We start from the raw sequence: 15,219 nt of genomic DNA, 5'->3' as shown, positions 1-15,219 counted from the left end.
TTTTGAGTATTTATGAATGGAAGTTCTGTTATCTTGTTTTAGAAACATGACACTGCTATATTTTTTCCATATTTTCTGAGTTTTTCATTGCCATCATAGACACGCGTATGATTTCAGAAAGACATATTAAATGTACCCTTTTTAAAAAAGCTGTCTACAAAATTGCATTCTTATTGCATTTTTGCTCTTTTTTTATTATAATTTATAAGCTTGTTCACTAACTACAAATTGGTTGTGAGTCTGAAATGACTGTATCTGCATTTCATTGAAAATTTTAATCTCTCTATATAAATGTACTTAAAAGAACTGATGACTTTTATTTTAAAAAATTGCTTGTGAAAACATGGATTTTTCAAAGGAAATTAAATCAAAGAAGGAGTTCTTTGCAACGGCAATATAAACTAATATTAAAAATAACAGAAAATCCTCTCTCCTAATTATTCAGCACTTTGTGAAACTAATTGCACTAAAATCTCAAAGTATTTTAGACAAATGGGTTTGTGCCTCATTCTGTGCTTGGATATTCCACATTGCATGAAGTTTGAAAACGCTGCTGATGACTTTAAGCTGTAGTGTGATTGACTGCTCGGTTTAACCTCTGATCAAGCAAAATGTTGAATTTAAAATATTCTTTATTGCTAATGTGTGTGGGTTTTTTTTTTTTCCTATCAATTCCTTTCTTAATCAATCACTCTGTTTCCCCCCACCTCCCATGGCAGTCTTTTCCCTGTGAAAGGACCGATCTGTCTAAGGTAGAGAAATTAAATTTTTATGTGTTGATTGCCATGTCTGCATGTAGCTAACTTGCAGAGGCTATGCTAATCATTAATCTGTCTTGTTTATCTCCACTTTTTTTTTTTTTTCTCATTTAATTTTGTGTTCCTACACAAGTGTCAGGCAGCATGGTATCTAATTTGTAACCCTAATAAAATAAATATTTTTCAGTTATTGTAGACAGTAGTTTTATAAAACCTTTTAATTTCCGTCATTATAATAATCTTTTAAACTGACACCATGAATTGTACAGTATCTTCATTTTTTTTGATGTGCATTTTTTTCTGTAAAACAATGCTTTTTATTGTTTTTTTTTCTCCTTTGTTTAGGCTAGAATTTGAGAGGCAACAACGAGAGGAGCTTGAAAAGCTGGAAACTAAAAGGTAACTATTTTCTGTAATTTTTATGTGTGCATGTATGTGTGTGTGCGTGTCAAAGTATAAAAATATATTAAATGTAAAAATAATTCAAGTATATGTGTGTGTGTATATTAAATATGCATATATATCCTTGTGGGCTCATTTAAACCATTAATTTTGAATCACAGCACTAGTCAGCAGACAAAGAATCTTGATTTAAATAAATTTATCTTGTTTTCCTATGGAGGTTTCAAATACCTTAATTGTTTTCTTGAAGAACTGTTGATTCTCACTGATTAGTAACCAGGTAGACATGCTGAGCTGTAGCTAAATGTGATCTTTAGCAAAGGAGATGTAAGTATCAAGTAGGTGTGCTATCTAAATGCAAGTTGCGGTTCTCATTCCTAATTTCCATGGTATTATTTTAAAAGATGGCAAATGAGTTTTTGGTTTTTTTTGGCTTGAGCTGCCTTTGGATGGACTCTTGAGGGAAAGTAGAAAAATACCATTTCAAACTCTGCTTTTTTAAAGTAAATAAAACCGTAGTCATAGTATTATTGTAGAAATTAGTTTGAAAGATAAAATAAGATCAGCTGATGAACTGAACTGATTTTTCTGGCTCATCATACCTACTAAGATTTTTAGAAGTAGTTGATCTCAGCATTTTGCAGATCACGGTCTTGCTTAGATAAACTGAAAACGTCTTTCTGCCTTCTCAGCTTCAGACTGCTTTCTCAGTTTTGAAACATCTGCCTATATAATTGAACTGAATTATGTAAACTCAAAAGAATAACTCTGAGCCATTAGAAGCAGTTATCTTAAAAAAAGATATAGCAAAGACACTGATATTTTTCAATTATGTTGATGTGATTTGAATTCAGATTACAATGACTTTGCTTTGCTTCTGTTTTAATTTATCAGACCTCCACTTCAAAACTGGCACATTGTCTTTATCTGTGCTCAGGCAATTTTATTAATGGCAAAACTGTAACATACCTTCAAGTCTGGAGTCTCCTTTCGCTTGGAACCCGTTAGAGAGTCTAAAATTGTATCACAGAGGACAATTATGTCTTAAGTGAAATTACTTCTTCTCAAGTGAATCTGTTCACATCTATGTGCATATGTGTGTAAATATATGTGAACTTGTATTTACTCTTTGCTCATATGTGTGTGCTCATACATGTTCTATTAATATTTTGCTGGATTATTCTACCAACATAAATGTCATTAGGGTATTTTCTTCCAATTTTGTATATCCGTAACTGCAGGGGTTGATAAAAACTGTTTTAATGTCTTTAGCATTTGTCCCCAGTATGCAGCCTATTTCAGGTAATAAAAGATCGTAAGTGCTGATACAACAAAATTGTCCAAAAAAGTCACTTTAAACTGTTGATTGTGATATATATTACAAAATCCTTGTCCAGATCTTCTTTCTTTGAATCTTAGGGGTATGCTGTCTTTTGGGGAGAATAAAAGGAAAATTTTGAAATCTCCTGTGTAAATATTTTATTGTAGGAAACAGATAGAAGAAATGGAGGAAAAGCAAAGATCTGACAAAGCAGAACTTGTAAGAATGCAGCAAGAAGTAGAGTCTCAGCGAAAAGAAACAGAAATAGTACAGCTGCAAATTCGAAAACAAGAAGAGAGTCTGAAACGGCGAAGTGTTCACATTGAGAGCAGGTTGAAGGATTTGCTGGCTGAAAAAGAAAAATTTGAAGAAGAGAGGTTACGGGAGCAACACGAGATAGAGCTTCAAAAGAAGAAGCAGCAGGAAGAAATCTTTGCCTGCGTGAAAGAAGAGTTGCAGCGACTCCAAGAACTTAATCATAATGAGAAAGCAGAGAAAATGCAGATTTTCCGAGAGCTCGAAAAGCTTAAAAAAGATAAAGATGAACAATATATCAAGCTGGAATCAGAAAAAAAGAGACTTGAAGAACAAGAAAGGGAGCAGGTGTTGTTAGTGACTCATCTAGAAGAACAACTTCGAGACAAACAGGTCATGATAGAGCTACTGAAGAGAGGAGGTGTTCAGAGAGTTGAAGAAGAAAAAAGAGATCTTGAAGATATTAGAGAATTTCTTCTGAAAGTCAAAGAAGGCCGATCTGAAGGTGATGAAAACTGTGAAGAGCTAGAAACAGCACAGCATAATTTCATAGAGTTTAAAAAAAAACAACTAGAACAGTTGAATATTTTAGAGAAGGATTTAGTTCAACAAATGGAACACCTAGAAAAGGAAATAGCGCACGGGAAAGCAGCTCTGGACCACTTAAAATTTGCGTACGAAAAACAGTTAGGTACTGTCAAGAAAGAGGATGAAAACTTTGTGGATGTTGCACTCAAGTCTGAAGAGTTTGAGAAGATAAAGCCAGCAGAATATAGGCTGCAATCTAAAGTACGTCAGCTTGAATACCTGATGAATAATCATTTGCCAGCTCTGCTGGAAGAAAAACAAAGAGCTTCTGAAGTCCTTGATAGAGGCTTGTTAGGATTAGATAATACTCTCTATCAAATCGAGAAAGAAATAGAAGAAAAAGAAGAGCAGCTTGCCCAGTATAGAGCTAGCACAAACCAGCTGCAGCAGCTTCAAGAAACATTTGAATTCACAGCCAATGTAGCTCGCCAGGAAGAAAAAGTTCGGAAGAAGGAAAAGGAAATCCTTGAGTCAAGGGAAAAACAGCAGAGAGAGGCTCTGGAACAAGCTGTTGCTAAGTTGGAAAGGAGGCACTCTGCGTTGCAACGTCGTTCCACGATAGACTTCGAAATTGAGGAGCAGAAACAGAAGCTTGCAACCTTGAACAACAGCAGCAGTGAACAGGCAGGTCTACAGGCTAGTCTAGAAGCTGAGCAGAAAGCCCTTGAGCAAGACAGGGAACGGTAAGTGTTGTGATAGCAGCAAGTTACTGGAACCTATGTGCAAAGAGTGCACATAACCTTAAACTTTAGATTTTGAGAGAGCAAATTGTTCTGCTTGGCCGTGTTCTAGTTTCTTGTTGGAGCTTTAAGTAATTTACCCAGAATGGGGACCATGCATTGCTTTTTAAAGGATTCTTCTTCTCTAATTGCTTTCTGTTCTGTTCACATACTTATCTCATCCCCAGCAGCATAATCACTGCAGTATTTGAATAGTATTTTTTGCCTGCTCATGAAGCCAAGGAAACGTTGCTATATCTTTTTGTAGCTATTTACACTTATAAAATCAATGTATGGTTGTTCAAGATTTATAGCCTGGTAGTTACAGGAAGGCAGCCAGCTGACCTCTCATCTGATGGTGTGCTGCATACTTGTAGTATTCAGAGTAAACAGGTTTTATTTATTTATTTATTTATTATTTTTTTATTGGTTTCAAAGCTAAAAGACTAGCCATAGATCACTGTAAAATTTGATATTAGCTTTGAGTTTATTTGATAAATGCACAGATGCTTCAGCACAGGTCTGTATTGACAAAATCTTTTATGTACAGAAATGTCAATGTCATCAGTTACATATGCAGTAGCTATAGATTGCCTTTCAGAGCATGGGAGAGTCAGAGAGCGGTATTTCAAGTAAGGTTGAGTATTCCATTGCTGAAGATGAGGAAGAAACCTTTTTGCCTTGCTTTTGGCCCAAGTGATAATCCACTGGAATTCGTGCAGTGAATTTAGGTGGTATGGAAAATGGGCAAAATTGCTACTTTTTAAAATGAGATTTTCAATTTGATAATTTTCCAATTTGATAATGCTAGAATTTTAAAACATTGCATTATTTGCACAGTAACGACTTCTTCTTAGGATAGCATTTGTGATTTGTTTTTTAATATTACAGTGATGATGATTTAATTTTGCTTTCATACACATTTCAAACAGCTGCTTGATTAGAAAAGAATATTCTAATTAGACCCAAAATAAACTTGCCTGTAAACAAATTGATGGGTTCTTTTGTATCCTTTTTCTTTTAAACTATTGTCAGAAGATAGTTTCTTTGTATATCCCATGTAGAAGTTACTGCTTCTCTTTACAGAGATACATTGTGTGGATCTTGGTTAAAAAGTCTGTATTGAAAATGCTTGTTTTCTTGCGGATATTGCCTTTATTTGTCATAATTATCGTGAAAAGCATATAATCTAGTTTTGTACACTGAGCATTCGACTTGAATAACATCGTCTATAAACAAAGAGATGTTACCGAAAACAGACAGCTCTTAGTCCTGAAGAGACTGCTGGATTGTGTGATGATAAGTATATAAAAAAAAAAAAAAAAAAAAGCTGTACTCAGTTACAAGACTGAGATTTTAAAAGGACCCCAAAGAAGTGAAGTGTTATTTTTTTCTTTTCCTTCTTGCACAAACTATAAAAGAACTTTTAGTCTTCGAGTGAATGGCCCAGGGGCCCACAAAATTCAGTTCAGAATATCATTTGTACACAGGGGTAGTTGACTTTTATTTTGGCAGGAAGAAGTCTGACAATACATAATAATATGTTAAATGTTTTGGGCCAGCTATATCATTCTTATGCATGGGTGTTTTCATTTACAATTTGGAGTAAATTCAAGCCTGTGACTTCAATGTTTTGGGCATTATCATGAATAGATGAATTGTATGTTTATTTCTCTAGATGTTGTGGGTGATGATATATTCTAGAAAGAAAGGTTCAAATCAGTGTTAATCATCAGATTATTTTTAAAAACAGTATTCATTTGACATTCTGTGCAAGCCTAAATCCATGATACGTGGATAAAACTGTTTCTCTCTGGTTTGAATAACTTTTTATTAAATAAACTACCTTGAATTCTCTCTCACCTCCAGGGAGGACCCCCAAAATGGTAACCAGGAGTTAACTTGTATTAGATTTAATGCATACACATTTTGTCTTTATTGGCATGAGATCTGTGGCAATAGATTGAACATAAATCAAAATTAGAGTTATCTTTCAGGGTCATATCACTCAAAAGTAACAAGGTGCATCACACAGCTGGTTAAGTTTATGGCTGTAGTAAATGATATATTTTGGTAGCAGGTTGTGTATACAAATCAAGAGAGAACCTATGTTCATTTAATGTAATTCTGATCTTTACAGCTAAATTGATTTTCCATAGACGCGAACGCTCTCATTTCCATCAGCCATCTCCCATCTACTTTCCCTGCAGGACTGTCTTGCTGCTAATCAAAAGGAACAGGTGCTTCTAGCTCTTCTAAACATGAAGTAATGATTCAGGCGCCTTCACTCCAAACTAAACCTCTCCATTTGTCCTCTCCCTTTTCATTTTTCTGTTTTAACTTCCAGGATAGAATAAAGTAGTCATAGAATCATACTTCAGAGGTTATGTGGCTAAAAAATTTTGATATATGCAATTTTGTGTAAATGTGGAATGCTGATTTGTATAATTGCCCTTTCTTTTCTAAGAAGTTATTTTATGTTTATGTATACATATTCTGTAATTTTCAAGTAATGCCTAAAAAACAATTACCTGCAGAGACAAAAATTATAACAGAAGCAGAGAAGGCTATTACTGTGTTATTAATCTCAACTACAATACAAGTGAAAAGTGTCTTCTGCTTATTACTTTGTTATTATGTAATTTAATTTAACTAAGTGATAGGTATTGCAAGAAGTGTTTCTTGTTTTGTGCTTGATACATCAAGCATTTTCAGCAAAATACATTGTATCAAATCTTAAATATTCTATCATGTACATGAATCTGGCTAATGTGAAATTTATTTGTTGGAGAAAGTGAGAGATTTACATTTTGGAAGATTTTTTTTTAGGTGTAAAAACAAATGACCAGACATGGTCAAGTCAATTTTCAAAAAAAATACAAAAGCAAGGAGTAGCTGGAAATTAAACAAATTTATGTTATTTTACAGGTTTTCTTATAAATTTGTTTTTACATTATTGTTTTAAGTTGTCTTTTCGGGGGAATTAATATTATCTTTTGAAGATTTTTTCATTTATCCGTTTATTTGTCATTAGAAGCCAAATATCTGAGATCACTGGAGTTCTGAAATAAGGGAAGCTTATTCAAGTGATCTTTGTAGGTATGTTAAGTCTTACAAATTAATATTTTGTTAGATTTCTCTTTCACTAGATGTTATTGAAAGATTTTTATTTAATTTAAAGTTGCTGTTGTATACTGTTTGTCAATCTCGATTATGCTATCTAAATTTGCTTAAAGAACAAATAGGTATTTTTAAAGCTTCATAAATATTAATGCATAAGGTCTTACACAGAAGTATCTCAGCCTAAGTACAGTACTTGCCACATGCACCGCTGGGAGTCATTGATATTTTAAAACAGCCAAGACTAACATTTTAAGATCTCTTTATAGCCTGGACCAAGAAATTCAGCAGCTGAAGCAAAAAATATATGAAAGTGATGGTGGACAGAAGGGAAATCATGGCATGTTAGAAGAGAGATTTTCTCATACCAATTCCCCTACGAGCCCAATGAATCCACAGCCATCCTCCATTCCACTAGTTAATGATAGGTAGGTAGCCTGCATATGGGCAGTATTTTGTCACAAATTCAAACAAGAGCTTTGGAAAGAAATAATTTGAATGATCATTATGTCATGATTGGACTGTAATTAAATGCCATAACTGAACTTAGGATAGCCTAGACATAAAATTAATTTGCTATGCTTTACTTAAATAACCAGCAATCTAATCTGTGGTTCTCATGCAGTTTGTTTTTGAGTAGAGGTCTGCATAACTATAGACTTAAATGCATTCAAATTTTTATGTTCTTAACATTTAGAGTTACTTCCAATGGTATTGCTTTATGCATGCTAAAAGCGCCCCCCGAAATAAAATGGTAAATCACACTAGCAACAACCTGAAATCACTTTAAAAAATATTTTATTTTTTACTCTCCATTCATTTTACCCTTATGCATGCAGTAATTAACATCAACGTTTGGGACAATCTTTTTTTTTTGAAGGCAAGGATTTTCTTATTCTAAGTTGCCCGTGTTGCAAAACTGTTAAAAGCAGTAACAAACTGAATCGCAGCCTTCTCTTTCCTCTTCATCTCTCTAACCCATAATGATGCTTCTGTATCGATATCTATGCATAGCAGTGGCTTAACCTGTGGTCCATTAAATTGTCTGATGGTGTTTATAAATTTTTAACCTTGGCATGTTGAATAACCATTGCTGAAGAGCCCCTGTTCTTTGCAGAGGGATAAAATTGGGCTAACATTAAGCTTGCCAGTTAAGAATTGTGCAATGTTTTGGTTCCTAACTTTTTAAACAAGCTCTTTAACCTATCTTTCTTTTCCTTTTTATTTAAGAATATGCTTAGAATATGCCTTTTTTCATGTATCTCATAGGATAAATGCCTTCATTGAACAAGAAGTACAGCGACGGCTTCAAAATATTCATCAGAGACCTGAGGATAACCATGCTGGATTGTCCTGGTCTACAGAAAGTGTGAAGGTGAGCAGAGCTGAGAAGGAAATACAGGATTTCAAGGCACCTATGCAACCAGTGATTTCATTTCACTGTTCAATAATGTTGATCTTCTGTGTATTTATTTAATTTTGTATATTTATTTACTTTCCCAAAAAAGAAAACGGTGAACTGGAGATTTTAATTACAAATCTAGTAGTGTTTGTAATGAAGACTGGATAAATGACAATAAGAAGTTTTTAAACAAATTCAAAACATTCATTCTATGCTTTTATAGCATTGAATAAAATTCTACTGAAAAGAATAGTAACTGTTTGCCAGAGCACTCCTTGCACACAAATGCTTTTCTAAAAAACTGGCAACCTGATTAATCAGAAGATTGGTTTCATTCAATTTCAAGACAGTTTTTAAACAATACAACATAAATAAGAAAATAGTCTGTATCTTCCTGTAAATGAACTTGTACAAAAAAAGCACTTTGTTATTACCTGCACCTTTTATTTTCTTAGGATAATGAGAGGCTTAATAACAACACTGTTCAACGCAAGCTGAAGTATGAGGTAGGTCATAATTTGTCAGAATGAAATGATTATCTTAAATTATGGCATGCCTGCTAATTAAATTTCTTAACATTTAGCTGCATAATTAGAATTTCAAATCATAGAAAGATTAATGGAGAATAGATACAGCAATGTATTTTCTGGCTTAAATTTTAGCAGTGATTTTTGAAGGTTGGGCACAGGTTTTTCCTTATTTGAAAGGTGTGTTATTATGGTGAAGGCTTCTTCCTTGTTTTTTTATAATTCTTTATTTGGAACAGTATCCGTTTCCCATTTTTAGAGAATAAAGGCCTCTAATGAGGAGGAACTACATTGTTTGAATTCAAAATACCGTTTCTTATTTATGACTTACAATGAGATCTCTGCTGGAAGGGTGTTTAAAGCATTAGCAACACCAGGGGGATTTTGTGAATATGCCATGAAGGGTTAATGTGTAGATAATTTTGTAACTTTTCTTTCAAACTGAGCCTTAAACCCCTCCCACAGTATTTGGTTGCGTGGTTGCCTAACATTTTGAAACATATAGCTAATTAAATCTTAAATTGGAGAGTAGCTTCTAAATATCTTTCCAGATCTGAGCCTTCATTATAGGAGGATGGCCACCCTACTTTTTTCTTTTGTCTTCTATTTTATGAACCTTCATAATGTTTTGAATTGTACATTATCTTAATAATGTAGGACTACATTTTCTTTTCTTGCTGTAGGAACTTAATATTGCAATTTTGTGGAGGGAAAGAAGATATCAACAGGCATATAAATTTCTGCTTTAGCCTTTCATTTACTTGCATTTTTTGTGTACAACAAATATAAACCAAGTGAAATGGATACTGTACAAAAGAACAGCTGGGAAGATCAACCATTCCTGAATCAGTTTTGTTGGATTTGATCTCTCAAATTCTGGTTTTCAAACCCAATCAAAATTAAACTTGCATTAAGGAATGTTCGAAATGGAAGATCTCTTTAAAGGTATTTGTTTTTTTTTTTCTTTTGAACCTTTTAACAGAAAAGTCAACAGTGGCAGCCACATTATGGCTTTCCGCTTTTATCTAAAGATGACAGTGGTGCTTCCGAGTTATGTGGAGAAAACACAGGAATAAGAGACCCTAAAACACAGAAGGAATATGCAGAGATGTGGAGAATATTTTCTAGTGATGGAAGAATCTCCTCTCCTTTTACATCAGAAGATGCATTTGAAAATGAAGGGAATAATTCAGAACACAAGAGCTTTGTTTGTCTTTATGACACTGAAAGTAACTTTGCTCAGACTGAAAATACCAGTCCTTTAAAGAGGAAGAATATTCCTTATCAGAATGTTTTATCTACTTCCTTACAGTGGCATGGCCTAAATAGTGTGCCATATTCACACTGTGGGTTTGCGAATTTCAATCATTTTGATGATAAAATTAGCATTTCTCAGGATCATGGCAGCTCAAGACCTGAGTCTGATTGTTTCTACTTGCAAAATCTGTCCCCTTTAGGTCCTTCAACATGTGCTAATGGACAGGTTCCTTTTAACAGCAGATCTCACCTTGTCTTTTCTCAGTCTAACACAAATTATGAAATAGCCTGTAAAGAAAACAATCCATTTAATACAGTGCACCGGACCATCCAAGGCCAGTCCAATAATTCTCAGCTTTCAGCTGAAAAAGCTCCTGATTTGATCTCTTCTAAGTCACTAACTCCTTATTCTGGCATGGGGCCAGAACCAACCTATGGCTTGGGATACCTTTTCAGTAAGCTGTCCTGCTTTTACAAAGATACTGGTACTTACCTTTTCAACAGTACCATGATTTCTAAACAGATTAAGGAGCTGGGGAATTTGTGTGACAAAAGCAGGAGATCTTCCCAAGTGGTATCATTAATAAAAAACCTCCCATTTGTAAGAAACCTGCAAGTAGACATACTTTTCAATTCAGGTGCGACTCAAGACATATCCCGCTCTACAAATGGCACTAAAGCTCAAACTGATAATGTCCTTCAGCTGGAGTCCCCTGTGCAAGAGCATATCCCAGTGGGTGCAAACACAGAAATCTTAGATGTGTGTGCAGGAAAGCCTACTGAAGGATTTGTATGCCATTATGAAAATGAAAAATTCGAAAATAGTCTTGTGTTAAGACAAAACTTTGTGCATTTTCCTGACATCCTTTTGAAGCTCCAGGTCTGCTCTCTGGAAAAAGTGCTGGAATATTTGACTTGTGCCTTACCTCAAATTTGTATTGGTGTAGAGGAGCTGAAAGGTATATATTGGCTTGCTGTTGGCAATTGCACCAGCCCTGATCCAGAACCTGCTTGCTTGCTTTTGTTCCGTTCTGTTTTGTATGTTGTCGTTCTGTCAATCAAGCAGGAAGTTGGTCAGAATTCCTTGGAAATATTTCATAAGGTTCCAGTTATCACAATAGAAGAGATTCAAGTTGGTTTTGCTGGACAACATATTAGACTTCTGTGTTCTACTGAAGATAATTTACTCACAATATTTACCTATGACAAACACTTCACTCAACGAATTTGTCATGACATACTGAGTGTTTTGATCTCTGCAACAGATAATACTGTTTATTTAAATCACCAGCTTTTGGGAGGTGATTTGTTACAGGTTTCCCTTGACTGGGCATCAGAAGTGAATGACTTGGTTTTCCCAAATGGAGTACGATTGTCCTGTAAATTCAGATCTGTGTTAGCTGATCTGGTCTACTTACTCCATGAAAATATGGGAAGCAATAAACCTTCATTAGGTGATGTTTGTGTATTGCTGTATACCACAGTGAAAATAGACTGTTTTAAGCAGGCTGTATATAGATCTCTGGTTCTTACAACTACTCACATAGGTGTCTTGAGGGAAAATGCCTTTTATTCTGCACCAAACGTTTTGAATACTTCATCACAGCGATCACAGTTTGACAATCTTCAGTTGTACAGTTTGAATGATCTCCGATGTGTAGTTGTGCCAGACAAAGAGAATATGACGAAAATTGAGCTTGTATTTTCCAGAAGCAAGGTTGGAACTGATTCAGGAACTGGTTTTTCTAAACGCATTGAAAAAGAAATAAATCCTCAGCTGACAGTCATTCCATCATTTCTTCAAAACAGTTTGCATCTCCCTTCAGAAATCTGGAAATTAACATTCAGCTCGAGTGAAGAAGCCATTTGGTTGATTAGGCATCTGACTAGGTGTTGAAAACCAAAAACATTTAGATACATTCAAAATAAGACGTAATGAGTGCTAGTAAAATACTCTTATCAATAGGCAAAACAGTCCTTTGAGTCTTTAATGGAGTACCATGGGAGATGTAGACACCAACAATCTTACCAATAATTATTATTTGATTGTTTCTATTGATGACACTGTAGTATAATTGTACAAACATTTCTTTGAGAAGATGAGGAAATTAAATGCTTCTATTTTATAGGTAGGTGGTTCAAAGCTATAATTACAGCTGAATATTCACATTTTTATTTTGGATGTTTCTGTCTCCCTCCTTTTCTTATCAATCTTAATTGTGCCTTCTGCATTCCTCCCTGGTTGCCTTTTCTTTGATCTTTCTGACTGACTTTGTTTTTCCCGGTTCTCATTTATTTCATGTCCTTGATTTCAGTGTTTCATGAGATTTACAGTATATTTTGTACACTTGAATTGCAAAGTGTTTAAGCATACAGTGCATTTATTGTCTGCCGTTAATACTAAGGAAGTTTGTAGTTTTCATACCTTGAAATTTTGGAAAAAATGTCATTGACAAGGAATGTTTTTTTTTCTGATTCAGAGTTTCACATTCTCTTTCATTAAAGTTTATCACAGGTGTAAAAGGAGTTATGTGTGCCTTATTCAAAATCAGGCTGGTTGTACTTGCAGGGACTGATGGATTTGCTGTATCTCTTTTTTCTTGGGTTTGCTGCCTTTACCTAGAGCCAGGACATAGTAGGCTAGGGTGAACCATGGAAGCAGCAAAAGAGCAGCAAAAATGAAGTGAGCATCCAAGACTCTATTTACTTCTCTTTTTACAAGGAAACAACGCATAGCTTGAGTCATTCTTTAATCTTTTCCAAATAGTTGACTCCCTTGCAGAAGAATGAGTCTGTAAAGTCGCTTGATGCAAGTTCTTGAGGAAAATGTGATGTGCAAATGAAGGTGGTTGAGGCGCAAATTTGCATTTTGATCTTTGCTCATGCTACTAAAATTGAGGTAGGGCCAAAAGAAAAAAATCAGGGTTTGTCATTTGTGTGCATTTTTTCTCACATTGTTAAATGGATAGTTAGCAACTGAGGATAATGCCTATAGCATGGAATAAGTTTAATGTATATGTCGTGTCACATGTCCAGCAAGAATTTTCCCTTTTCTGCTTCCTTACTATGTGGTTGATCATGCTGAGAGATTACGTCTCTCAGTCTCTTAAACTCTTTATTTTTATTACTATTGAAAATACAAGATTTCAGTTGTCAAGGCTCTTCGAAGCTTAGCGAAAACAAAAATAACAACAAACAGATATAAGCTCTTCTCTCTCATCTTTTGCCTCCCCTGAAGCAGGAGCTGAATACCTTTAAATCCCATTGCTTGAATGTGCCATCTGCTTTCTTTGAGGAAGATGGCCCTTGGCAGAAAAATGGTGGTATCTAATCTGAAATTCTAAACTCTATACACATATTGCCAGTAGACATGCAGTCTTCTGCCAGACAGAGTTAGACTTCTGTCTGTCTATGCATGTAAAAACATTTCCCATTTGTTCTCACCGTATGTTAAAACATGATAATGTAATTTATTTGGGGTTTAAAAAATCAGCTACTGCTGCAGATATGGAAGTTGTGGCTAAAGAGAAGAAAGGTAGTTTGGGTAGAGAGTTATGATTATTTTTCATAACAAAGGAATTCCTACCTTAAGGGATTCCAAAGAAAAGAGCAAAATATGTTATTTTATTTTGAGGTACTGGGATGTTTTCTTTTAATGAGAAAGCCTATACCAGCATCTCGTAGAACACGAGACAGGGTTGTTCCTCATAATTTCAGTAAGGAAGTGGATCCTTTTTTCGTATCATGAAAGCACTTCTGAGTCTTGCTGTATGTTAAAATTAATTAGCAGTATCTGGGAAGACTGTCTTGATGAAGGCTACTAAATGAAGTGATTACTGCAACTAATTCTTTTTCAGATTGTATTCTAAAGTTAAACATGTTTGTGCACATCGTGTTCCACGTACCATGTTTTTTTTTTCTGTTTTAAATTTGTTTTCAAATCTAACTCGATGTATATTCTGCACTTTTGTGAAAAAAACTGCATTATAACATCTTCTATTCCACTGCAAATTAAGCATAACCAAACAATGAAAACATTATTTAATCTATTAGAACATGTTTTTCACATATATTTTGCTTGATTTTTTTTTTCTTTTCTAACTATTAGCTGTTGTTTGTAATAGCTTCATGGAAGTGACTGAAAGTAAATCACATGTGACTTTACAAGCTTCATAGTTGTTTTAAAACAGCATATAAATATTGTTGCCAAGGCAGTGAACTTTTCTTTCTTTCAAAAAAGGAATTAATTTCATTTTAACACCCCAGAAAGCTAAGTGTTACTTAAAAAGTCAGTAACTTGGGGAGAAGCGAAAGAAAGGCAGAACAGAGAGCAGAGGAGGTGTTTTTTTGTTTATTGTCTAGCCAAAGATGGCCGAAGATATTTTACCATACAGAGAAAAACTTTTTCCTTTAACATTTTCAGTAAAAAGGAAAAAAAAATAGAAACAGCTCTCTCGATAAAGCCATCTAATTGAATCTAAAATTCACTTTCTTTGGCTGCTGCTTTTTCTTTTTCAGTAATGTTAAGGAATTGATATTTACAGTTGACTGGTGAAAAAGTCGCAGCCACCCCTTCTATGTAGCTTTCTGGTATCCTTGCCCAGCCATCTGTAATAGCATACAGAGAGGTCTAAGTTTTTTTTGCACTGTTTTTGAGCTCAAGAGAAGTTATGTCATGTATACCGTACTTAATTCTAAAATCCCCTTGGATTTAAATTGTCTGGTTTTGCATGACATTATAAATAGATTTGCTGCATGAAAATAAACACATATAGAAATATCTATAGCCGTAAAGGCTTGATTGATATTGTTATGAGAATTAATACAAAGTCTACTCCTTTCCTCTGTTTTTGGAATTGCAGCTGAAATT

At 34.5% G+C, this 15,219-nt stretch overlaps 1 protein-coding gene across 3 annotated transcripts in view; it reads left to right on the top strand.

The window, feature by feature from the left end:
* Positions 1-15,219, top strand: part of KIF16B (kinesin family member 16B) — a 121,877-nt gene that overhangs the window by 69,496 nt on the left and 37,162 nt on the right. For 2 of the 3 annotated variants that reach the window (XM_088520557.1, XM_088520554.1), the window contains exons 18-23: positions 720-752; positions 1,104-1,157; positions 2,649-4,007; positions 7,433-7,591; positions 8,433-8,538; positions 9,021-9,071. In XM_088520557.1, coding sequence (XP_088376683.1) covers positions 720-752; positions 1,104-1,157; positions 2,649-4,007; positions 7,433-7,591; positions 8,433-8,538; positions 9,021-9,071 — 1,762 coding nt within the window. The remainder of the gene's footprint in view (positions 1-719; positions 753-1,103; positions 1,158-2,648; positions 4,008-7,432; positions 7,592-8,432; positions 8,539-9,020; positions 9,072-15,219) is intronic. The other variant, XM_088520556.1, reaches the window with a different exon arrangement.

This window comes from Tinamus guttatus, unplaced genomic scaffold, assembly GCF_059628265.1.
Source record: "Tinamus guttatus ecotype Peru unplaced genomic scaffold, ASM5962826v1 Tinamus_guttatus_pri_ptg000090l, whole genome shotgun sequence".
In the NCBI taxonomy this organism is placed as follows: domain Eukaryota; kingdom Metazoa; phylum Chordata; class Aves; order Tinamiformes; family Tinamidae; genus Tinamus; species Tinamus guttatus.
Note: the sequence above shows the minus strand (reverse complement) of the source record. Positions and strands in the feature narration are given on the sequence as shown.